The 27,161-nt window shown below is 37.9% G+C and overlaps 1 protein-coding gene across 1 annotated transcript; it reads right to left on the bottom strand.

Annotated features, from left to right (window-relative positions):
* Positions 1-202: 202 nt before the first annotated feature.
* opn8b (opsin 8, group member b) lies at positions 203-19,172 on the bottom strand. The gene is made up of 4 exons (XM_048207629.1): positions 18,727-19,172; positions 12,423-12,716; positions 7,583-7,908; positions 203-778 (listed from the first exon to the last, which is right to left on the bottom strand). The coding sequence occupies exons 1-4, from the start codon at positions 18,794-18,796 to the stop codon at positions 386-388; spliced, it is 1,083 nt and encodes a 360-aa protein (XP_048063586.1). The 5' UTR covers positions 18,797-19,172; the 3' UTR covers positions 203-385.
* Positions 19,173-27,161: the final 7,989 nt, after the last annotated feature.

The following is a 27,161-nucleotide window of genomic DNA, read 5'->3' as shown; positions in this document are numbered from 1 at the left end:
ATGTATATCTGAGTGAAATGGCCTTTCGAACAAGACTTGATTTTCAGCATGGGGAATTGATTGGATGTTTGGGGTTTGCTATTGGTGGATCTCATGTGAGTGACAGGTTGTCCCGTTCTCACGCCGATACACACATCATCAGAGAAGAGATGTTGCCGCAGGAGGGAAGAGAAGTTATTTTGATTGAAGATTACAAGAGCACATGAATTAAAAAATATAATAATGATGTGCACAGAAAAAATTATTTATAATAAATATTGCAATATTCCATAAAACAAAAACAAGAATTGTCCATTTTGATTTCATGGTGACTTTAACCAGGCAAAATAGATAGAAATTTCCTGTTAACCAATGTTATGTACAGATTCACACATAAGAGTGCAAATCACAGATCCTGACTCAACTGATTCTGATTCGGCATCAGTTGAGTCTCATTCTCCCTACTTTCCTCTAACGATTGTTCCGCTGCTCCAGGTTTGGACTTGTTCGTGTCACACACCATGAAGATGGTATTCTCCGGGCTGTTTTTGGCATTGGATGTACAAAAGATGTTGGATCTCCCACAGAAGCAGCCCAGCTGGTTGATTTCTCGTTTGAAGGTCTTGCTGAAGATATAGTAGATGAACGGGTTGTATACAGTGGACGTCTTTGCGAACAGACAAGGTAGCATGCTGACCTCAGGGGAGATTGAATCACCAGGCCGGTAGATGGACCACAGGCTAACGATGCCATATGGCGCCCAGCTGCCGACATACCCAATGCTGATCAACACAGCAATCTGTAAAAGCAAAGAATAACACATTGAGATCTGTTTTGATGTTTATTCCCGGCCAACATTACATGGTGGGGCCAATGTAGGCACAATATGGGCTTGAGATATATGCCCTACATGGTTTTGTCCATGGGTTCCAGGTTGACCCAGTATGGGTTAATTTGGATATAGGGCTGACATGGAACCCATTGATAATCCCATTTATGCCCCATACTGGTCCTAATTCAGATAGAGCCGACATGGAACCCATTGATAATCCCATTTAGGCCCCCATACTGGTCCTAATTCAGATAGGGCCGACATGGAACCCAATGATAAACCCATTTAGGGACCATACAGGGGCTAATTCAGATAGAGCTGACATGGAACCCATTGACAAACCCATTTAGGGTCCATACGGGGGCTAATTCAGATAGGGCTGACATGGAACCCTCAAACCAATTCAGGGTCCATACTGGTGCTAATTCAGATAGGGCTGAAATGGAACCCATTGACAAACCCATTTAGGGTCAATACTGGGGATAATTCCGATACATAATGGGGCTAATTCAGATAGGGCCGACATGGAACCCATTGAGAAACCCATTTAGGGTCCATACTGGGGCTAATTCAGATAGGGCCAACTTGGAACCCATTGACAAACCCATCCAGGATCCATACTGGGGATAATTCAGATAGGTCTGACATGGAACCCATTGACAAACCCATTTAGGGTCAATACCGGGGCTAATTCAGATACATACTGGGGCTAATTCAGATAGAGCCGACATGGAACCCATTGAGAAACCCATTTAGTGTCAATACTGGGGATAATACAGATGGGGCCAACATGGAACCCATTGACAAACCCATTTAGGGTCCATACTGTGGCTAATTCAGATAGAGCCGACATGGAACCCATTGAGAAACCCATTTAGTGTCAATACTGGGGATAATACAGATAGGGCCAACATGGAACCCATTGAGAAACCCATTTAGTGTCAATACTGGGGCTAATTCAGATAGAGCCGACATGGAACCCATTGACAAACTCATTTAGGGTCCATGCTAAGGCTAATTCAGAAAGGGCCAACATGGAACCCCTTGACAAACACATTTAAGGGTGCATGTTGGGGCTAATCCAGATAGGGCTGACATGGAACCCATTGACAAACCCATTTAGGTTCCATACTAGGGCTAATTCAGATAGAGCCGTCATGGAACCCATCGTCAAACCCATTTAGGGTCAATACTGGGGATAATTCAAATACATACTGGGGCTAATTCAGATAGAGCCAACATGGAACCCATTGAGAAACCCATTTAGTGTCCATACTGGGGCTAATTCAGATAGGGCCGACATGGAACCCATCGACAAACTCATTTAGGGTCCATACTGGGGCTAATTCAGATAGGGCCGACATGGAACCCATTGACAAACCTATTCAGGGTCCATACTAAGGCTAATTCAGATAGGGCTGACATGGAACCCATGGACAAACACATTTAGGGTGCATGCTGGGGCTAATTCAGATACATACTGGGGCTAAGTCAGATAGAGCCGACATGGAACCCATTGAGAAACCTATTTAGTGTCCATACTGGGGCTAATTCAGATAGGGCCGACATGGAACCCATTGACAGACCCTTTTAGAGTCCATACTGGGGCTAATTCAGAGAGGGCTGACATGGAACCCTTTGACATACCCATTTAGAGGCCATACTGGGGCTAATTCAGATAGGGCCGACATGGAACCCATTGACAGACCCATTCAGGGCCCATACTGGGGCTAATTCAGATAGGGCCGACATGAAACCCATTGACAAACACATTTAGGGTGCATGCTGGGACTAATTCAGATACATACTGGGGCTAATTTAGATAGGGGTTACAGGAACCCATTGACAAACCCATTTAGGGTCCATACTGGGGCTAATTCAGCTATGGCCTACATGGAACCACATTTCACAGTGCAAAATATGAATGCTGAATGTGTCTATAAACAACCTTCAGGTGACGTGAAGCTTCTGCCTACAGCAGCTTTGAAATGGTCTCATGTGGGAAGAACATGATAACACAGATAAGAACATGGCAAAACAACCAGTGAAAATTTGCTTTTGCTTTTGAAAGCTCAAGGGCATTAAGGATGAATGGAGCTCATTTTTGAATGAGTTATGTTCATCTGTTATGAAAAATCTAATTCATCTACAGGGAGATGTATCCCTCAGCAACATTCTGTTCAGGTTGAGATTGCTGAAAGTATCAGAATTTGAGTGGGGTGTGATGTAAGGATTGGTAACTGAAAGGTTGCCGGTTTGAACCCCATTTATTATTTTTTCTTCTGCTTGTAAAGGCTTCACTTTTCAATATACTGGCAACAATGATTTTCACATTGTTCACAGCAACTCTCATTAGTGTGCACAACAGACTTATTTTAATTTTAATATATTAGAATGATATATGTTTATTTTAATTTTAGTTAAAGTTTGAGTAATTTTGCTGTTTTGTCATTTAGGTTTTTTAAATGTCTTTTAAGTTTTTATTAAAGATGCAATATGTAAGATTTATTTCCACTAGAGGTCGCTAGAGGCCTATTCAAAACAAAGGTGTAGCTTGATGACGGCAAGTTTGAGCTCAGACTCTTGGGACATGTTCTCTTCACATCACAGCCAGTGGAAACAATTGGGATATGTAGCGAATTAACTCAATGGGGAAATATTAATAATTATTCATAAATCATTATGATTATTAATTATGATTAATTATGAATATGTAAATCCGTTAATCAGATTAACTTGATGTAGCCACATAAAGATTAATATTACAATCAATTAACCTGTTCGTCCAGTGAACACTCAGTGTTGATTGTTTATTAATTCTAAGAAATGTTAATTTCCAGGTTATGGAAAAATAACATTCTTATTGTACAGTACTACTCAGAGCATGTAGTCAGGATCTAAATCACTTAAGAGGCAATTTATTAGCAGACGGAGTCAGAACCAAACATGTATTGTGCACAGTCTTTATTAACTAACTCACAAACACATAACTAAACTAACAAACACATAACATACACTGTAAGGACTTAGCCTATTTATTAGCTCAATTTAATTGTTACAGGGAATAAGAATTGAATCAACTGTAAATGATTCAGAATTAATATTTAACACTTCATCAATTATTCGTCCAGCGAAAATTGAGGTTAGAGTATTTTACCAATTCTGGATAAAATATTATTCTGCGGCCAACAGTAACAATATTTTATTATGATTATTGTTATTATTGTAATTATTATATTATAAGCAAGAGGTAACTTGATCTTTGAGTTTAAGACAGTAATTTGATACACAGCACAAGAAACTCGTATGTGAAAATCAAAACAAGATTTATTGACTACTTCTAATGATTACAGGAAACTAAGGCTAAACACACACACACACACACATACATACATGCACACACATTCGCGGAGTTGATGAGTTATGAAAAGTCCCAAGTTCAGTGCTAACTTAACTCATAACCTGAGGAAAATCACAAAAGCAGAGCTTTGGCTTGATTCTTTAGGTTTAAAGGAGTTTCACCAGTTTCCAGCAAGAGAGAGAGAAGTTTGCTTGTACCTGCGTTTGCTGTGACAGCTGAGGTAATCGGGTTGTTCCGTGACTCGTGTACAGCGGAATCCCGTTCTGGATTGGCTGTCTTTCAAGTGACGTCTTCTCGGGAAAGCCCTGTGGGTTGCGCGGAAGCTTTGAAGGATGCTGCTTGGCTGAGCGTCTGGCTTGAGCGGCTCTCTTCTTGAGACTTTGGTCAGATATTTCACGAAGTGTTTTGGAGTCTGGATGTGACGGCTGTCGAATGATCAGCGGCGCAGCTCGTGGTTGAAGTCGGGTGTTCGATGGAAAATCAGCCCCGGTCAATCAGTTATCAATGACCCATGCGACTTTCTGCCGTGGTCAAAGTAGCGGTGTTTCGGCTACCGGCTTCTGACCGATTTCGAGCGATTTCTGACCGACTTCTGGCCTTTTCTGACTTCCAGCTTCTGACCTCCAGCTTCTGACATTAGCTTGTTCGGACAGCATAGTTTTAAGGGAGCGATCCTCCAATGAGACGTTGCTACGGAGATTAGACACGCCTCGTCTATTGTCTATTGATCACATCGCGTGATATCTGCAGAACATTCTCCTGTTTTATTAACAACTTTATAAAGTTTCTTAATATTTTCCTGATACTGAATTTCAATGTTTCATTCACACAGAATTACACAGAATTATAAATTCTGCATTTAGAACTCAAACATGGCACACTTCTTACACACATATTACTAGACTGACCTAATTAAAAACAATGATTACAATAATGCATTTGAAGAAAACCCACATATTGAATACATTGAATAGACATGTTAGTAATTACATCATGGCATGTATTATTCTGTATATAGTTAATATTTTAAGTAATCGACAATTGTCCCTTTTGAGATTCAAGATTGAGTTCTTAAGCATAGTTTAAACTTTGACCGGAGTCACGAGTGACCGGGTCACGATGGACGGTCAACACAAGGGAGGTATTGATAGGACAGATTCGTCTTTAAATCCGTTGATGGGTATTTTCCTGTTCCGTCCGATAATACAAGAGGGTTTTGTGAGAGAATCAATAGATTTAATGTGATCAAATCCACGTGATGGGTTCTGATTAGTTTATTGCTGATGAGCTAGGAAGTCCTTTAGACAGAGTCCTTTGTTAAAAGAAGTCACGTCATCACTTCAGGAAATGGATCTTTTGGACCAAATGAAGCTTTGTTCAATCATGCCTCTGGCTGATGAAGCCATTTGGTAACGTCTGTCGAACGAGTCCCTACAACACGCAGGTCACACACATACGTAGGTCAGAATGAGTAGGGTTGAACCGGAAGAGGTACTGTTACTAGAGCTATAGGAAAAAGTCAAAGACAATATGGAAAGGAATCATCAGTTTCCTTAGTAATAAAACACCTTTGCTGACAAAGGTAAGTTTTACAAATCAATACTAAATCGCTGTTTAGTGTTCAAATGTACGATACTTGCAAGATGCCTTTAGGCTGAGGAGCATCGGATCTGCCATCTGAGGAGAGATCTTGAGGATTCAGTCTGAAGTTGTTGCCAGTATCTTCTTGGATGAAGTATTATGGAACAACTTATAGATGAGCACATGGCTGGGTTGTAGGCCGAGGCCAGCGGGCCTCCAGGCCTTGGCCTGGAAAGGCCTGCAGCAAGGAGGTCCGTTCAGTCGTCCAGAAGCAAGGAAAAGAGAGGGAGTGGCATTGTTCTCTAGATTTTAACCTCTGGTCAAAGTCCAACCTCTTAAAGTTGATGTAGCCAATGAAGGTGTTGTATTTCCATGCGACAACACACCCCCTTGTCGGGGCTTTTATGATCAAGCAGATTAACTGGCTGAGTTTTTGAAGAAGAACTATTAAAGATTCTTGTAATACAAATGTGTTGCACAGGTATGGACATACCGCATACACAAGCATTTAAATCTGCTCAATACGAACCCACAGACACTAAACATGGCATAATTGAAGTTACCTTAAATGTCATAAAACTTAAAAATCATAAAATTGTAAATACAATGACTGCAATACAACACAGTAATAATGGATACCATTTCCTGGGAATATGCATGTTCATTTATAGAATAGTCTGTCTATAAATTAATGCAGGAACATCTGTGTTCTGTGTGGAAAATACAGGGAAGATGCAGTTTTTCTGTGTCTCTTCTCTGCTCTCAATGTGGCAAGCACATTCTTTGGCGCAATAAACTTGTAACTGAGAACTTCTCGGGGGATGGGGACAGACCCCAGAGTGAGCTTAAAACTATTGGTTAACTAACAAATAATTGTGTCTGATTTGTCTCAGTCATTACAGATAGGACTCAGGAAGAAATCACATTCATGGGTGTGATTATTAACGTTACTGTAGTATGAAGCAGAGCAGGACCGAGTGTTGTGGGAGCTGAACGAGGCTGCTGGAGCGATTGCGCAACACACGCCGCACGAGCAGCAGGACTTTAATTATGCCACAGTCGCCGGCGCTGCTTCCGCTATTCCAGTCATGAGTATGAGGTAACACAGCTCTGTTTATCATATTAGATACATTTGAGAGTGTTGAAAATGATGTTATAACGTTACTCTGTGCATTCGCTCGGTGGCTGCTGTGAGACACTTGTTGCACACTGCAGTAAGATAGTTCAATTTTAGAACATCTGGATCAGCTGGATGACTTGTGTTGATAAATGGCATGCAGTTAATTTTAAAATGTATTGTATGATGGAGAAAATTCTGTATTACTGTTACTAAAAATAAAGCTGCATCTGACTGTGCTATGTTAGCTACTTGACAAAATAGTGTTTTTCTCTGAGGCATGGTAAAGCATGGTACTCGCAAAAAATCAAGAAAATTAGATTTAAACAATATGACTAAACATGTTGAGCTATATAACAATAATTAGTTTTCTGTCTATAAACGTAACCAAACAGTTGTTCCCTTGTGGAAACCGAGGGTAACGCGGGTGCGACTCCTCACACATCCCGGAGCCTTGAGTAAAATTGCAATTTTCTCATGATTTACAAATAGTTGGAAACATTTGGGATATTGTAAGTACTCAAGTGAACGAAATATATAACACTGGCCTAGTGGTTTTTGGATATTTTATTGCAAAAATCTTACATATTGCACCTTTAAGTTTTATTTATTTTTTTATTTTTTTTATTTTAGCACTTTAAAAATGTATTAATGTGCAGATCTTATGTTTCATAATATCAGCTGGTACATGCTGTAAATCAAACACACTCACCGCCATGAGCCGCCGCTGCATCTTTATCATGTTGGGTATGCGGTTGCTGTCGTCCATAGACTTGTAGGTGACGTATAGTTTCAGAGCGATACCAGAGTAGCACGACATGATGATGATGGCTGGGAAGATGAGGTTCATGAGGAAGATGGTGATGACAAAAGACTGGCTGTGTTCCTTCATGTCCCTCCAGGCCAGAGTACAGGACAGGCCGAACGGCTCTGGGCCGTATTTTCCCCATCCAATCAGAGGAAATATAGCCCAGAGTAGCGCGTACAGCCATGTGGATACCACAAGGATTTTTGCGTTCCTTTTGCTGATTTTCTCTTCTATGGACAGAGACAAGACAGAAAAGGGGATCTAAATGAAAAAAGGCTTTTTTTTCTTCTATGTATTATTTAGTTCTATATGACCATTTTCTGTCGCAGTTGCCTGCCCCTGTAATGAACTTCCAATTTGCTTGTGAAGTGCATGTTTTTGTGTATCTTCAGCAATTGAATGAACCTATATGGGTTGGCTAAGGCTACAGTGTTAGGTACGGTAAATATAAATATAATACAATACAATGTAAATAATTAAATAATATTTCAAATTTGATTGAAATCCCTCTATTTTACAAATAATATAATAATTTAACAATATTTTTTGTGCTCATGAATATATTTTTAATAAACATATGCATTTGGCCAGATGATCTACATTGAATCCATGTATTTTAAAAGAACAAAGAAAATCCTGTTTTCTATGATTCAGTATGTCCCATTTATAATTTTTTTTTATTTTAATTATGGGTTCAAGTGCATGGCACTGAAAGCCTGTTGTACTTATTAGGATAAGTATATAGGTGCTACAGTGATCAAAAGTACGAAATCGCTCATAATTCCTTATTCGCAGACAAGTATTTCATTGGAATCCTTGGCTCAAGACAAACAAGACGCACATCTTGGATTTTTTGAAAAGCATGAACTAGCACAAACTAGTCCTAGGTTTTTCGCCTGATCAGAAGTGCAGAAAGATTCTCTGGAGTCTGACTGTCAATACGTATTGGGAAAAAAAATTCGAAATTTCAATTCACGTCCATGAAGGGATGCCAAAACGTTCGTAGTGGGGTGTTGGCATTTTTACTAAATGTCTATCACTCTTGAACGGAATGAGATAAGTTCATCAAACATGGTCCACCTATGTACGGGCTCAGTCTGTTGTTGTGTGAAAAATGCGATTTTCCATGCATACACACAATATTCATACCATATGATAGAACTCCTCATTCTGAATAACTTTGCCTCTAAGACCACTGGTGTCAATCGGATCATTCGTTAAATATTTGAGATTATTTGAAAAACCTACTTTTTTTTTTTTAAAGTTAAACTTAGGCATTCGGATAGCTATAACATGGTCATTTTAAAAATGGGCATTGGCCAATTGCACCCACAAGCCTAATTCCTAAACAAAAACTCAGAACTTCAGTAAATTTGGTGATTCTAAAGATTCTAAATATTGCCTGAAATGGCTGTAAATGGTCTACATCTATGATATAAGTGGTTACAGACTTGCTAAATAAAACATAATACCTTTTTAATGCATACTGTACTATAGGTGGAAGGCAGGTACAATTCTTTTGCCTACAAGCATCACCACGAACACTGATATAAGGGGAATTGTACAAGCTGACCTGTATAACTGCCCTCATAATCAGCTTAATGCGCACTATGTAAAAATATGGGCAACTGTGTCCCTAGTCTAGATGTGCCTGAACTGAATCTGTGGCTGAGAGAGCGGTTTGATGCCACTGAGGTTTGCGTCTGTATGCTTCATTTAAGACAGACACAGATCTGTGCATACAGATCTTTTCCCAGAAAACTGAGAAATGTGTGGTTTTCCAGATTACAGATGCACAAATATGCCGAATATGACATCTGAACTTACACAAAAAGATTAGTCTAGATTGTTTGATTTAATGTAAGCATGAGTAGTGCTTGACATGCAACACTAGCCATTGTGATGTTAAAGTGTTCTGGGTGCTTGCTTAACTCAACATAGCCTACTTAATGAGTTCTTATAGGGTTGTATCCAAGCGGCAACCTCCCCCTGTTTCCCGTGAAGCCAATACGGAAGTGAATTAAACTACAATTCATCGACTGGCCGCTAGGGACAGGCTGCAGAAGTGAGCAGAATCTCATTGACCATCATGTTAAATTAGCCAAGTTTACAGCAGAAAAAAACATGTTTACAGTCTGGTTCATATTGTGGTTTTGGTCTATACTGCGAATTTTGCCCTTCATGACAACTCTGAGGGGGGTGAATTTTTTTATAGCTCATCTGTTTAAATTATATTAAGCCTTAAAGTTCTGCATCATTAAGGGCGTGGCCACTTGAGTGACAGGTATGCCTCTGCTGTCTGTGAGCCGTCATGTTACCTCAGCAGCTCATTTCAGCCGCTGAATTTGGCATCTCAGTCGTATTTGTGCTTTTTTCTGTATTATTTTATACAATATATGGCTTGCTGCATACTCGAGTCAGTCTGTGTACATGTGCTCGCATGCGGAACACACATTGTTTGGATCGTCGTGGCATTGGCTAAAAGTTTTTTTCCTGAGATTTACTACAATGACAATACCAGGAGGATATACAACTCCGACAGCACTGCTTGGATATAACTAAAACTGCTGCACTATTTTGAAAAATTATACTTTGGATACGTGCTCATTAGTTTGAGAGAACATTTGAGAGATATACATCTGGTACATATATATATATTTTACCCAAGTGCCACGGATTGGATTCATCTTGTGATCTCTATTTCATTATAAAGGTATGAAATCCCATTTGATTTGTGTTATTTGCACACCCCACACAAATTAATTAGCCTATTGGTGTTGGAGCATCTATAACGTTATCGTAAAAAAATCACCGTAGATTGACAGTAATCCTTTAGTACTTTCTAATGATATTGCTATCCTATCTTTATTAATATTTTAGATAGTATCTAAGATAGATAGCTAGGGCGGGCGTGGTTTCAGCAACAAGTCGCATGGGCTCCAACTTCGTCCCGCCTCTTTGCCCATTTTCAGTTATCCGTGAGTGACGTGCGGTCACGTGCAGCTAAGATGGCCGCGGCCTCATTTACGCGTCAAAACTGCTGTTCAGAACTCTATGGGTGACGTCACGGACACTACGTCCATATTTTTTTTACAGTCTATGGTTGTATCTCTTTCAGCTCTTTCATCAGGATTTGTCTGCACAAAAAAAGAGATCTATTTATTTCTCTACACAGCAGTTTTTCCCCATGCCAAGTTTCTTTTCAATAATTCAGTGTTTGCCTCCTGGCATGAGACAGCCCCCCAAAAAACACTATTAAGTTAGCTTTCTGAACTGTCATGCTGAGTTTGTGTGTAAATGACAACTATCTGCAGTAACAGAATTACCCAGCAGCTCTTAGCGAGAATATGACCCCTTACAGAGAGGAAACCAGACCACTCCATCTGTCATCAAAATCTTGTTTTGCTGTTATAGAGGAATAAATCAGAAATGATTGGCTGTTTACACCCTATTTGGAGAATGTCAGATGTGTGATATCATTTTACATCATACTGAAGAAAAAAGCTCTTTTGCATTCTTTGCTGGACTGTTGACACTGTAGGAGAGAAGTACATCTGTCAACATTTAAATGACAAGTTATCATCACCAAATAAATATTCATTATTTAAATATGCTTGAGACTTATCATAATTTATCTATTTTTTTACTACAAAATCTCCCTCTTTTTACTCTCAAGACTATATATTTGTAATATAATTTATATAACTAATTCTGTTTGGGTCTTAGAGACCTCAAAGCTCATTTTAATAGCTTGAAAAGTATGGTCAAATTAATATTCCAGGTTTGGTTTCAGATTTCAACTTCTTTTCCCTCCTTTTCTTTAAAAATAAAAGCAAAAATGGAGAGGCATTTACAAAGAATACAGTGTATACAGTGAATAGGGCCAATTTCTGGAGGATTTAATAGCAGAAATGTAAAGCTCATAACTTTATAACTTCATAACTTGCCTTAATTCTTCTGTTTAAAAAAATGTGTATTTATTTGAGGTGTAAAGTTGTTTAAATCATTTTTACAGTCGTTTTAGAGTTTACAGTGTTGCGCTTTCATGGCAACAAAGTTGTAAAATTGTATACAACTCTACATAGAAAAAATTAGTATGCGATTTTTTTCTAAATAAAATCACATATTGTTTGTCTTGTGTCTATACTGTTGAAACAGTGATCATTTTAACATTTATATTCCAGTGTAAGTACCGCTCTGAAATGCAGATTTTAATTGGAAATTGTAATGATCTCAAAAATAATCATCTCAAATGCTGTTGAGTGTTAAATTGTACTGAACTTGGAATATTAATTTGTCAGCAGATAACATGCATCAATCATCTTCCATTAAAATTTGGGATATGTATTGAGTCTTATGGAGGCCTGCAATAAATTCTAAGATTCTTTGTTTTCTTTTATTGTGTTAATCTGCAATATGCTTTTGCAAGGATCAAACTGACCCCAAACAGAAGTCACTAGAATGGATATGTCACATTTCTAAAAAGCACATGACTACTTTGTGGCAAAAACAGAGGGAAAAGGCTTCAATAAAATCTGTAAACTGAGTTTGAATAGCTCACATTAACATATTTGAAAAATGTGAACTACTACTATTGTGAAACACACATCATTGTCATTCTGAACAGAACATTAACATGATAAGAAAAGGCAATTCAACTTCATCTCAAGAGCCCTGAGGTTGTACAACTCGTTAGCAATCGTGAAGTCAGAACAGAAAAAGGATAGACCCCTGAGGAACTCACTGGGTGACTGGAGCGTTAAAGATACGACGAAGCGAACAATAGCCATAATTGTCAGGGTCATCATGCTAGCTGCTCCAAAGAAAAATCCCATTAGGCCGTAGTACACGCAGGTGACATCTCCCCCTATCCAATGGTGGTTCCAAGCTGAGGCTACAGCCAGCGGGTACATTGTGACGGCTGCTCCCAGATCTGTCACAGCAAGATTCACGCTTAGAAGCTCAGGGGGCTTCATGTGGTTTGATCGCTTATACGCCATCACAAGAACCATCAAATTCCCCACGATGGAAAGAATTGCTGCATGTGAAAGATAACAGGGAGAAATACAGAATTAAAGAATTAGGTGCATATATACTGTAGCAACATGATATCCAAATCCCAGATGAATTCTTCTGTAGTCTAATGGAACTCCATCTTCAAACAGTCTCTTGTGTCCTTTCTTTGTGTCTCTGCCTCTCTTTAATCTCAGCAACCAACAGTAATGTATGTCATCTTGACTCTTTGATAAACTTCTTGTTTTGCCCTTCAGCCATGTACAGTTTCACACTGGGATTTACTTTATGCATTTGACATACACTTTATACAAAGCAACTTTTATTGCATTCAAGGCATATATTCACGAATCCCAGGGAATTGAACCCCATGGATGACCGTGGAGTTGCTTTTACCTGGCATTGTTAATCAAGATCTAATGGGGTGAATGTCTTGTAAAATGTGAGGAACATATTTCACACCAAAAAGTTTTTGCTTAAAAAAATGAATAACCTAATTACATTTTTCATAAAAAAAAATTTGGAAGAAAAAGGGCGTGTATTTTGATGATTAGTTCACTGCAGAAATAAAATTTCCTGATAATTTACTCACCCTCATGTCATCCAAGATGATTATGTCTTTCTTTCTTCAGTCGAAAAGAAATTAAGGTTTTTGAGGAAAACATTCCAGGATTTTTCTCCATATAGTGGACTTCAACGGCTACAAATGGGTTGAAGGTCCAAATGTCAGTTTCAGTGCAGCTTCAAAGGGCTCTACATGATCCCAGACGAGGAATAAGGGTCTTATCTAGTGAAATGATTGGCCATTTTCTAAAAAAAATTTATAAAAATTATATACTTATTAAACACAAATGCTCGTCTTGCACTGCTCTGTGATGCGTCACGCTTTACGTTATCACGTTGGAAAGGTCACGTGACGTAGGCAGAAGACTAAGTCAACCGCCCTTTACAAAAAAAAGGTAAAACAGCAATGTTGGACAATTTTGAAGTTGGAGGAAAAAATGAGATGGAGTTTTTAGCCTACTTCCGCCAATATCACACGTAACCTCTCCAACGTGATTATCCAACGTGTGGCGCATCGCAGAACAGTGCAAGTCGAGCATTTGTGGTTAAAAAGTATATAATCTTTTTAAGAAAGTGACCAATTGTTTCACTAGATAAGACTCTTATTCTTCGTCTGGGATCATGTAGAGCCCTTTGAAGCTGCACTGAAACTGACATTTGGACCTTCAACCTGAAATTAAATCAATTGAGAACAAACCTTAATTTCTTTTCGACTGAAGAAAGAAAGACATGAACATCTTAGATGACATGGGGGTGAGTAAATTATCAGGAAAATTTAATTCTGAAGTAAACTAATCCTTTAACAAACTTACAAAGTACTTTTTTTTTTTTTTTTTTTTTTTAAATTGCTATGTACCTCTTCCGGGTCAAAACGGACCCAAAAAAACAACTGTGCAATTTTTATTTTTATTTTTTTGCATTATTACTATTTAAAAAAATGATATATTATTTAATTTTGTCCATTTGTAAAATGTTCATACATCATGGTAGTATTTATTATGCTCGTTTAAATAAAATAATAAACAAACAAACAAAAAAATTAAATACATTACTGCATTACAGTATTGAGCATCTAATAACTTAAAAGTGAAACCCACATACAATCTCATGAGAAATTTCCCAAGCAATTTTAGGTTAGTTTCAGTTCTGACCCAACACATACTGCATCAGCTGACATGACTAAATGAAAGATACATTATTTTAAGTTGCTGAATGTTACATTTTACTAGCATTATCAGGTTTGATCTGTGCTGTGCTAGTGAAATCCTTCATCCAGGTTGACTGAGTATGTGGGTTACATTTAATATGAGCCATCTGTAGTCATACGTTTAAAAGAATTTCACGCAAGACTCTAGTATAAAATAATAGATCTCCCTGCGGCGAAAAAACATAATATCTACATCTGTTCCAGCAAAATTAACAACAGATTCCTGTGCGAGGAACAAACAGTCTTCCAGGGAACAGAACAGAGGACCTTCATTCAACAGAGCCTTATGGGTAAAGTAAGCCATCAGCTTTACCCATTATCCTCAGCTTGTCAATAGGTTCAATGCTCCCTCTGCCAGTTGCATCAAGGATTTATCAAACACCTGCAGTTTGCGGTGACATGTATTGAGGAGATTAAATGTCCCCAGTTGCAAAGACCTAAAAAATGACATGGGGCAAAACTACTAACTGATTAACTGTGCAACAATAACACTGTTACTAAACTAATTTGAATCGACATTAAATTATATTAAGCCAAAGACTATAGAATAACATAAGACATGCCACTAGTATTGTTTTGAATGGGAAAAAGTGTAACTTGCAATATGGCGGAATAAGTCCCGCCTTCAAAATAAAGGGGGTCGCACACCGGACGCGAAGCTCGGCGCCGCGCCACGCCGCGTCTCAGGTATCTCACACCGGACGCGCACATTCTATACGCGCGAACTCAATTTTGAATCGGCTTCTGACAGAAGAGCTGCACGATGGGTGAGTTCTTACTTTATTTATTATTTATTTTTTTATTTGTATTGAATAATAGCTGGCTTTTGAAGGTTCATTAATGAAGATCACATTACATCTGTTATTGTTTTGTTGTATCGGTTGTCTAGGCAACTATGTTACATTGTAGCAATATTATTTAACTAGCGTTAACTAGCTAGTCCGAGTGAAAACGTTAGCAAAACAAGTTATTTCGGTAACACTTTACAATAAAGTTTCATTTGTTATCATAGTTAATGTATTAGGTTAACTAACATGAACTATGAGCATTTGTTACAGTATTTATTAAGCTTTGTTAACTTAATGTTAGTTAAAAAACAGTTGTTCTTTGTTCATGTTAGTTCAGTGCATTAACTAATGTTAAATACAACTTTGATTTTAATAATGTATTAGTAAATGTTGTAATTAACATAAACAAAGATTAATAAAGGTTGTATAAGTGCAGTTCATTATTAGTTCATGATATCTAATGTATAATAATATATAATATATTTAATATTTCGTATTTTGTGGGGATTTCACAGTACTAAAGAATATCAACTTCTAAATTATGCAGTATTCAACAGACATAATTGCATTATATTATATATTTATCCAATGTAGACTATGAAGGTTTCTGAATGCCGTTTTTTATGTCCTCCTCAAACAGATCAAATATTGACGGACAACAAAAAAACTGCTGCACTGCTACTTATCAGTATGTACATTGACGATTTGAGGGAAATATAATATAAATTTAATATAAAACCTTGAAATGGCGCTCTGTGGCGCGGCCATAGACAGTAAAAGAAATGGACACAGCGACCCCATTGGAACTCAATTGAGACAAGTGAAGCCCATTTTTAGCACTTCCGTTTCTGACGCGCAGACTCAAACTAAGCTTGATGACGTCAGCAACCTGTCTGACAGATGTAAATCTTCTAGTAGCTGTGCGTGCAAACTGCCATCGTTAATCTTGCAGAGACGGCGAGCTTGAGCGGGGAGTTCTTTGGCGTGAGTGAGCAGGAGTAAGTATTCTGATTAATTATTTTGTATAGTATTTTAAAATGTAACGCCAGTACGCCATATTAAGTTAATGCATACTATTGCCTGCGAGTTTCTCCTCCTGTCTGTACGGTAATTTCTCTACTGTGCGACAGAGAGTCGAGTGGTTATGACGCAATCGTTAGCCTATTTTTACAAAAACTGTTTCTACGGGGCCATAATGTAACATAGAAGGTAATGGAGCCCTTTATACATTGTCGTGTATCTTTAGAAATAAATAATGGACAAATGGAGTCTTTAAACGCCTCAGATGTAAAGTTATTCGCTGTCAAAGTGACGCCAAAATGAATGGGAGTCAATGGGATGCTAACGCAAGTGAAGTTCTGCTACAAGATGGCGGCACGCGGCCGACTTCAACTTCCGGTCGACTTCCTTGGGCACTGGGCGCGGCCATAGACAGTAAAAGAAATGGACACAGCGACCCCATTGGAACTCAATTGAGAGAAGTGAAGCCCATTTTTAGCGATTTTTAGCACTTCCGTTTCTGACGCGCAGACTCAAACTAAGCTTGATGACGTCCGCAACCTGTCTGACAGATGTAAATCTTCTAGTAGCTGTGCGTCCAAACTGCCATTGTTAATCTTGCAGAGACGGCGAGCTTGAGCGGGGAGTTCTTTGGCGTGAGTGAGCAGGAGTAAGTATTCTGATTAATTATTTTGTATAGTATTTTAAAATGTAACGGCAGTACGCCATATTAAGATAATCACCCCGATTGCCTGCGAGCTTCTCCTCCTGTCTCTACGGTAATTTCTCTACTGTGCGACAGAGAGTCGAGTGGTTATGACGCAATCGTTAGCCTATTTTTACAAAAACTGTTTCTACGGGGCCATAATGTAACATAGAAGGTAATGGAGCCCTTTATACATTGTCGTGTATCTTTAGAAATAAATAATGGACAAATGGAGTCTTTAAACGCCTCAGATGTAAAGTTATTCACTGTCAAAGTGACGCCAAAATGAATGGGAGTCAATGGGGATGCTAACGCAAGTGAAGTTCTGCTACAAGATGGCGGCACCCGGCCGACTTCAACTTCCGGTCGACTTCCTTGGGCACTGGGCGCGGCAGGATTTTGAACAACTTCCTGAGTCGTAGCTGGGCGCCGCGGACAGGCGCCGAATGTCGCCGCCGGTGTGCGTACTCTCATAGAAAACAATGTGTTTGAATTTTAAAGACGTGGCGCGGCGCTGCGCGGCGCCGAGCTTCGCGTCCGGTGTGCGACCCCCTTAAGAGCCAATCGCCGACTGGTAAAGTCATCGCGTCACTGCAGCGGCCGTTAGAAGCACTGGTTTCTATAGAAACAGTCAGACGCGCGCCTCCGAAATGAGGCACAAGAGACGCGCATTTAGGTCTGCACATGCGCATTAGCTTGATCCAGCCTAAAAAATACAGTTTTTTGTCATGATTCGAGCGTTTGGAAAAAAAAAAAAATGAGACAGTTGTTGTCAGATTTCATTGGTGATTTCAAATATGAAATTTAATCGAAAGCTTGGCAAACAGCTTTGGAACATTTGATGTTTCCCCATTCAAAGAGATTGCATGATGCCCAGGATGCCCGATAGGCGTTTCAAAGATGGCCGCCGAGTGAAATGACTTGTCTTAAAGGGACTTTGATTAAGCTGATGACAGTTGTCTTCACTAGAGGTGCTTTACGGCTGAAACTGAAGTAATTTCATAATTGATTTTTTCTTTCCCTTTGAAATTCATGACACTCAGATTTTCTACAAAAATACTAAATGAGTGAATTAAATGATGTTGATGGCAAAAGATGGGAGAGAAGGATAGGATGCAGGCATTTATCAGTTCACAAATAAGGGAGACTGGGATACAAGAAAATATAAAAGAGCAAAACAACTATGAAACAGCAAAAACGTAAATTTAACATACAAAAATATCCCTATATCCATTGTTTTGGACAGTAAATAATTAGTTAAAGCATACATTTGGATTAGATTTAAATTAGTACTTAAATTAAACATTAATGTAAAAACTCCCTAATATAGCTGATTCTTGACTAAATGTATAGTGTGATTTTTAATTGTTTGTACTTGTAAACCCAAAAAGTGTGATGATTTTGGTGGTTTAGTACACAATTGACACAAATTATGCTAATTTAATGCTGTTTGACATCAAAACCAATTCTAGAGGAAAAAGGCAAATGTGCAGTTGAACTAGTGTAGTTGTTCAAAAACCTTGTAGTTGCTGAGATATATGAACTCTCATGAGAACTACTCGCGTGTGACAACTAACCCCGGTTTCTCCTAAATCAAAGTACCAAAGCATCGATTGATAATCTTCTCTATAAAACACTACGTTTTCAGAATCACAAATCCCTTTTGAGTCAATTATGTAAGAAATGAATTTCAGCAATCCGTTTGAAAACAAACAGACGCGCACCAGAATCGGTTACCAAAAAAGTTGGAGATCCAGAAAGTCAATCTTACCGATGAGCAGCAGGAACGCACCAACTCCATAATCCACTGCAGGTAATAGTTTAGACGAATAAATATCCATGAGGACAACTGAGGTGTGCTCTTCAGCTGGACGAGATGATGTTAATTCTCAGAAATGAACGCGCTCGACATGGATGAGCGCAATTTAGAAAAAGTTATGCGCCGCATCCACACTGCTATCATGTATCAAAAACATGTATTGTCCAAGAGAGATAAAGAATTAGATTAAATGAAGCCGCAACCTCACTAACAGACCGAGAGAATGAAGGGATGCAGTTGTCTTTGCTCAATAACTTGTAAAACACAAGAACACGCCATGAGCGATTGCTGGTGCGCGTTGGAAACCCTCAATCCAGTGCGTCTGAAGTGCTGCGCGTCACATCTGTACAAGGGTCCACTTCATTTAAGTCCTCAACAGGCAACAGGAGGGGCTTCATAATGACTGGACGACAGATAGATAGATAGATAGATAGATAGATAGATAGACTAATGTAGCCTAGTCATAAAACCTTAATTATTTTAATATGCTCTGCATCGCGGCTTGAACCATGGTAAAGTAAAGATATTTGTGTTAAATATATGGTACTGTGTGTGTGTGTGTATATATATATATATATATATATATATATATATATATACATCCGTGGTGTGTTCTAAATAGACATCATTGTTGGATGAATCAGATATTTGAACGAATCTCTTGAATTAATGATTCAACGCAAATACACTTGTCGCTACCTACTGGTGTAACAATGTAATTGATATAATCTTTATTTGAAGGGTCACGTTACTTTCATAAGGTTTATTTCCTCATTTTTATAGCTACCGTAGACATCAGTGTTTCACCATAAACTATTATTACAGTACTTCTGTGATCATTTTAATTACATAATACAATTCTGCTTAGGGAACACATTTGGCCAGCAGAGGCCCTGGATGGATTTATGTTACTCAGTAAAATATGTTTGTTTTGGAGATTCAAGGTCATCTCTCAGACAACAAAGAGCATTCCTGTCACTGTATAGCCTTAAATTGCAATCACACACTCTCCACAAAAACCTCTTGATTACAGAAACACAGAAAACACTGTATGAAAGAAACATGTAGTTGATTTTTCTTACACATAGAGGAAATCAAATCAAATCATCAAGCTTTATCCGCACATTTTTTTTAACAGTAGAATTCCCCAACCTAAATTAAATTTAATGAAACAAACTGAGACTTAATCCCTAAGTGAAAAATTGAATAATTTACTTAACTGCATTAACAAAACGGGAGCCTTTTTAAAGTAAAGTGCATTAAGACAATTATGTTCTGCTCTCTTTGATGTCGCTGAATGAAAATTCCCTTTATGTTACATTTTAGATCCATCAAGAAATGTCAAGCTGTGAGATTGGGATATCTGAGTTTTGTGTGCAGAGCAGAAATGAGATAAATTATGCAATAAAAGCACAATGCTCTGAAGAATTTGTTTGGCAATTCACAGTTAAAGCTGTATTTTCATCTGCAATCTCATGTTGATTTCTTCAGCTGGTTGTTTTACAGCAGATAACTGTGGGTGTTAATGAAGGAACTGTGCTGTGTCCTAATTCACATGCTTGTTTGCATGGTAAATATGTATTTTTTGGAGTATGTTCATGCACATGTCAAAAATACGGAGTAACACCTTTGACTCACTGCTTTTAACTTTGATTCAGGACACATTAATTCTGTTCTAACTACATTATTTAGATGTTTAACATGCAGGGGAAAACCAGAACTGATTCAATTCCAATGGAATGCATGAATTGATAAATTCCACCTTCAATGCACTGCAAGTTGCTTTGAATAAAAACATCTGCATGAATGTAATGTAAGCTAGCAAAATGCTGTCTTCAGGTATTTTAGACCTCCTTGGTTAAGACAAGGTGATGTAGGAAAGACAGTGTGAATGCTGGTGGGCTGAGCATCTGGCATCTTTGATAGTTGCATTTGACAGTTGCATTCTCCATATAGTGGACTTCAGTGGGGTTCACTAGGTGGAAAGTTCAAATGTCAGTTTCAATGCAGCTTCAAAGGGCTCTACATGATCCCAGACGAGGAATAAGGGTCTTATCTAGCAAAATGATTGGCCATTTTCTAAAAAAAAAACAACAAATGTATATATTTTTAACCATGAATGCTTGTCTTGCACTAACTCTGCGATCCGCACGCATGACGTAATCACATTACAAAGGTCATGCGTGATGTAGCTGGAAGTACTGATCCAGTGTCTACAAAGCGAACATGCAAAGATTAAACCAAATGCCCTTTACGAAAAAAGGGTAAAACAATGATATTGGACGATTTTGAAATTGGAGGAGAAAATTAGATTAAAGGATTAGTTCACTTTCAAATTAAAATTTCCTGATAATTTACTCACCCCCATGTCATCCAAGATGTTCATGTCTTTCTTTCTTCAGTCGAAAAGAAATTAAGGTTTTTGATGAAAACATTCCAGGATTTTTCTCCATATAGTGGACTTCAATGGAGCCCAAACGGTTGAAGGTCAAAATTACAGTTTTATTGCAGCTTCAAAGAGCTCTACACGATCCCAGACGAGGAATAAGGGTCTTATCTAGAGAAACCCTCGCTCATTTTCTAAAGATTTTTTAAAATTATATACGTTTTAACCATAAATGCTCATCTTGAACTAGCTCTCTTCTTCTTCTTCTCTATTAGAATTCCGGCAGTGTAGACGCTGCTAAAAATATTACTGCCCTCCACAGGTCAAAGTTTGAACTAATTGTTATAATCAATAAGCTAGTGCAAGTATATGACAATTTAGTTCAAACCTTAATTTCTTTGAACGTGTGTAGGACAGCTAGCGGACGTTAGAGATTAAAGTTTATAACGTTTTAAATATGGATATTTTTCTTACACAAACGCATCGCTTCGCTTCAGAAGGCCTTTATTAACTCCCCGGAGCCACGTGGACTTCTTTTATAATGGATTAGTGCATTTTTTCTGTCTTTAGAATTTGGGGCACCATCCACTCCCAGTATAAAGCATGGATTACCCTGGACATTATTTAACATAACTCTGATTATATTCGTCTGAAAGAAGAATGTCATATACACCTATGGCTTGAGTAAATCATGGGGTAATTTTCTTTTTTGGGTGAACTAACCCTTTAACATGTGCTTCAGTATTGAATGTATGTTTGAATAAATCCGTTTTTATGACAGCATTTAAATGTTTATATAGAATAAAAAACGAATAGAAACATAATTATGTCATAAAAACTTTATTATAATGTTATTATAAAAACTTCTTTATGGGTAATTTATATGTAAGTAGCATAAAAATAGATTAATTTTAACCTTTAATATTATAATGATGGACCAGTTGTGGTTCCCTGTATAGTTTACAGCATTATTTGAGAGAGATGTTTTTCTTTGAGGAAATTTGCTATGTACTAGGCCCCAAATTAATCAATATTGAATTGAAGGTAATCAAATTAAAATCAAGTCGCAAGCTCCTGAATCGAAATCTAATCCAATTGTGAAATTTGTGTCAGCCCTAGTGTCAATAATTTTTTTTGTTTTTTTTACTTGAAGCAAATGTTGTTTTTTTCATTTATTTTCTCGTCAGAGTGCACCAAAATGACCTCCCAGACTTTGCTTTGATTAACTTCTTTTGCCATGGACTCAACAATCTAAGTTAATCCGTGATGGTCCTTAGGATGGAGGTATTAACCACATTTCTCTTTCTGTTCAAGAGGAGCTGTAGGATCTCTTGACAAGATCAGTTGTCAATTGTGTGAAACACGTGTCTTCATATATGCAGTCACTACCACCTCAAAGGACACTTAAAAATCCTCCTTTGCATGTCCTTATGTTGTTTTGCCTTAATAATAACACATTTGCATAGCTCATTTAGAGTCGTCAGTACCACTGATTTATTCATAACTCTTATCTTTGAATTCATTTGTAACTAATTAGTAGGATTTAGCATCTTTCATGTGGTGTTATGTATGTATACAATATATATTTGTTTATGTGTGGGCTGTTTATTTCTTTAATGAAGACATAAAACACTAAACTAATTATGAGTCTTAAGAAAACCTGAAATGATTCAAAATAAGTTTGGACATGCTGCATCCAATATGTCATTAAAATAGGGAGCAATCCCAAATAACAGGAAATGTTCTCAGGACTTTGGCTAACTTTCAAAGTTATGAACACACATTAGAAACCTAAATAGAATGTTCATTCAAAGTTATCTAGTCTTTAATAATGTTCTAAAAATGTTAGCACAAAATAAAGCAAGAAGCCATGGTTTACAGTAAATTTATAACATGCCTAGGGGGCGTTGTTAGGAATGATGTGGAGCGGAGTGCCTAAAACCCCCTTAGCTGTTATAAATTCACTGTAAACCATGGTTTCACGGGGCTTATTGCATTTATAAAACGGTTACCACACACAACAAATATTAAAGCTAAAAAATATGTATCAATGCAACTTTCATGAAGTAAAATCACTAATAGTCTTCCTTCCTCTGGAAAAAATAGTCCCTGACCGTGAGCAGCAACAAAAGTTACATTTATAAGTTACATTTACACTTTGGGTTAAAATTCTTTGAAGTTCAAGAATTAACATCATAAGCAGTGAATTAATACCAACATATGTAATTAAATTAAAGGACATGCATCAGAAAAACTGGGAATGTTGGACAAAAAATATATGAATATAACAGCTAGATTTTGCAGTTTTGTCTAATGTCTGTTAAAGCAAAAGTGTCCAAAAGTGGGAATTATGCGATAACGGACACAGCAATGCATCATGTATTATAAGATCATTATGTTTGTAGCGTGATCCATTAAAACGTACAATATTTCAATTCCGACCTAGATACTATTATTACTATTACTCCACTAGGTCTGAAATATATTGTTTGCTGCAAACATGATAATCTTAAATTTATTAATTATTAATTTACTATTAATAAATGTGTAAAGTTGCATAAAATGAAAATACTCAATAAAGTAGGCTAACTACGTTACCTCAGATGGATGAATGACTGGATTCCACAGCTGGTAAAATAAAACATATATATAAGACAATACAACATTTACTGCAGGAGCCATACAATTTACTGGTGACTTAATTTAAAAAACTGTTCTATTGTGCTTCTGATTTGGCAGAGAAATTCGCCGATTTTGGGTGCGTAAGATGTGAAGGATTCTATGATCCAGTTAGTATTTTCACCCTATAATGGCGGCTGTGCTACCGGAGCGCCATCTAGTGGCTGTTACCCAAAAAGTATCAAAGTGTCTCCGCCCATGAGCCCGCTCCAGCCCAACACCTTTTCCCTGGCATGAACCCGATAGGCCCTCCCAAGAAAATTTTGGGAGGGTGCAGTACGTCTGCCGTAGTGGCCAAGCTGAGCCCCCGGGTTAAGGCCACGGAGGCAGCACCGCCCTGGCCCCCCGAATTACCGGCGCCGCCCTGGAGGCTTCCTGTCCCGAATAGAGGGTATGCACGTGACATCACCGTCGACTGTTAGGACTGCGGTCATGCCCACTGAGTGGCACAAAGACTGAGTGGCAGCTTTGGTTTTCAGCGTGAATGTCGCGAAAAAGACATTATTAAGACATATTTCCCCGCCGTTGAAATCAGGCACATATAAATGTCAGGAAACAAGACTCCTGGCTGCATGTCAATATCCATGGATTAGGTTATTTGACAAGTTGTAAGGAACACATTCAATTCCAACCTTTAGTGTAATTCGTTAGTTTTACTCACGTTTTCGCAGTTTCCCCTGTTTAATCCAGTCATGCTGCAGGTTCTTTTGCCACTCAGTCCAGCTGAGGGAGCGCGTTTTCGGCGGGAAAGTGGCGTCGACGCATACCCTCTATAGCCACGCCCTTGTCAGCTTCCTTTGCTGTTCGAGTTAACGTACTAAACACGAGTGGAATTTGCACCACAGCGCCCCCACACCTTGATGCTCATGACAAGAATAGCATGCATAGTTATCTTTATTGAAGTGAATTAGGTTTAAATCGCCGTCATGCATGAATGAATGATATTTTTGCAATTTTACACATAATAATCCACGATGATCACATTACAAAAAACTGAAATTTCACGTCAAAATAACACATTGTCAATATTTTTTGAGACCCCCCCCCCCAAAATTTCACAAATCACGTTTTCAGGGGAGCCCATGTCTTATTAAGGGGAGCCAAGCTCCCCCTAGCTCCCCTGTAGTTCGCATCCTGCCCGGTTATTCTGTTTGTTTTTTCCTAGTCAAGAGTGTTTTGTTTCAAGGTGTTTTTGTTTAAGTTGTTGTAAGCCTCACTGCTTGCGCTTAGATCCTACATACCTCCTTCGTTTTCAACCAGCGGTTACAGTCAGCTGTATGTTTACAGGAATTTTACAACGGCTTTGAACGCGGCTCAACCAAATCAGAATCAAGGGCCGGAACTATCCGTTTTATAACATTATTTCTTCAACGTTCATGGAATGTTCAGCAATGTTTTAATTCAATGTTTGTTTAGACTTTAGAGAACATTCAAAAGTAATGTTCCCATAATGTTTGTTAAATTATAAAATGGAACGTTCATATACAGTACCCAAGAAAAAAAATAACATTTTAAAAACTGAACATTTTTAACATTCAGAAATAATGTTTTTAAAAATTAATGGGAATGTTAGCAAAACATTGGATGGATGATCAATGTTTAATTATGAATTTGTGCTGCTCCAGAGAAAGATGGGAAATTTTGGTCCCATGTTTCATCAAGAACAAGAAAAATCGAATATTCTGTCTAGCTTCATGGCTATTCTTCATCAAATGACACAAAATGTATAAAAACTAAGTTATTTTTGCTTTCAAAATCCATCATGTAGTGCATGTTCATGTATATGTTTCATGTAAAGAAGGTTAGTTGCATAAGCTATAATGGTGATAAATATAGAAATGTGGTGAACAGCACTGACAGCTCATGACTCTGTGTTGCTGTTACATTTGTTTGCACGCATGTCTTTGCAGAATATGAGTTTTTACCCTTCAGAGTTTGAAGGGTAAAAAGTAACTAATATTCTGCAAAGACATGCCTGTTCAGAGCAACCTTGGAACTCTGAATTACAGCACTTCTGACATAATTGGGTGCTTTATGATGAATTGCTTTTGTTACACACTTCTCTTTTAAGGCTCTGGACAAAAGTGTCCACTAAATGGATAAAAATGGATCAGATAAAGTGTAGGCCTAAAGTTAATATAAAGAATCTTAAAAGGTGGCAGTCTAGCCAGTCAATTCTTCAGTGGGAACAGCAATTTAAAGTGAATATTGTCTGTGCAGGTGGGATTTGTCAGTCATGTTTCAAAAGATTGATCCAAAGAGATAATAATAAAATATTGATCAAAAAACAATTACCACTGTATGCATACAATGTGGTTGGGCACATGTGATGTAATTGATGCACTCAAGGTAAATGTATAGGTGAAATGAAATACTTATTCCAGTTTTAATATGTTTGTATTGTTTATTTGAGCTGTCCAATATGCCGACTTCTGGCTCAACCAATGGCAGACATGGGTCAAGGTTTTTTTTATTTCTGCAATTCTATTTGGTGATGCTAGTGTCACAGAAATGACACTTCACCTTTAACTTTTAAGTCTGTTAGATGCAACCAATCATCCATGCTGGTTTCTGAAGGATGAATGCCTTTCTTTTCTCTTTGAACCTTCATCTGCAGAAGCTGCAGCTGTAGAAAATTGAGCCCTTCACAAAGGGCAAAAGACGTGTGAAACGCTCTGTAAGGAACATGTGATTGTCTTAGTCATTCCACAGGTTTTGACACGTACCTTCTCATCTTGTATTCTTGACTAGCAGTCCGTAATTTCCTTTGTCATGATTTATTTTCTAGGTCAACAAAATCACAAAATCATTCTTCTTACGCCATAAACCTCTTGTGCAACAACATCTTCTCTTAAAAACTACTATACTTAATAACCACTTCTGCTATCTTACACGGTCAAAAGCTTTGTGTTCTCCCACAGTGCATCTGAACTTATTGCATATGCGTCAATATATTTTCATATGCGCTACAAAAATGACGTCACTGAACATGCGCAGTAAGAACAAATACTAAGTAATTACAAAATAAAAAGACTAATTAACAAAAATAATTATACCACATTTACATAATGAAAATATAAATTCTGAAGTATGAAATATGGCTCTGACATTTACAGCCCCTAATTGACAGGCTGGCAGACCGACAATTTCCTTTTCAATAAAAAACAATGGAGCCATTAGTTTTAACCAATACACGTCTTACCAGTCCTTTTTATCTGGAAACACTTTCTTGATTCTTCCAAAGACCCATGAATTTGTTGGGGAAGAGTCATCTAATATCAGGACGATATCTCCAATTGAAAGATTTTGGAGTCCATGTTTA

This window comes from Megalobrama amblycephala, linkage group LG11, assembly GCF_018812025.1.
Source record: "Megalobrama amblycephala isolate DHTTF-2021 linkage group LG11, ASM1881202v1, whole genome shotgun sequence".
Lineage (NCBI taxonomy): Eukaryota > Metazoa > Chordata > Actinopteri > Cypriniformes > Xenocyprididae > Megalobrama > Megalobrama amblycephala.
This window is presented reverse-complemented; position numbering and strand designations above follow the sequence as displayed.

Coding starts and splice junctions, on each gene's coding strand:
- opn8b (XM_048207629.1), bottom strand. CDS start 18,796: ATGGATATTTATTCGTCTAAACTATTACCTGCAGTGGATTATGGAGTT. Junction 12,717..18,726: donor TGCGTTCCTGCTGCTCATCG/GTAAGATTGACT, acceptor TTTCACATGCAG/CAATTCTTTCCATCGTGGGG. Junction 779..7,582: donor TGCAGCGGCGGCTCATGGCG/GTGAGTGTGTTT, acceptor TTGCTTTTACAG/ATTGCTGTGTTGATCAGCAT.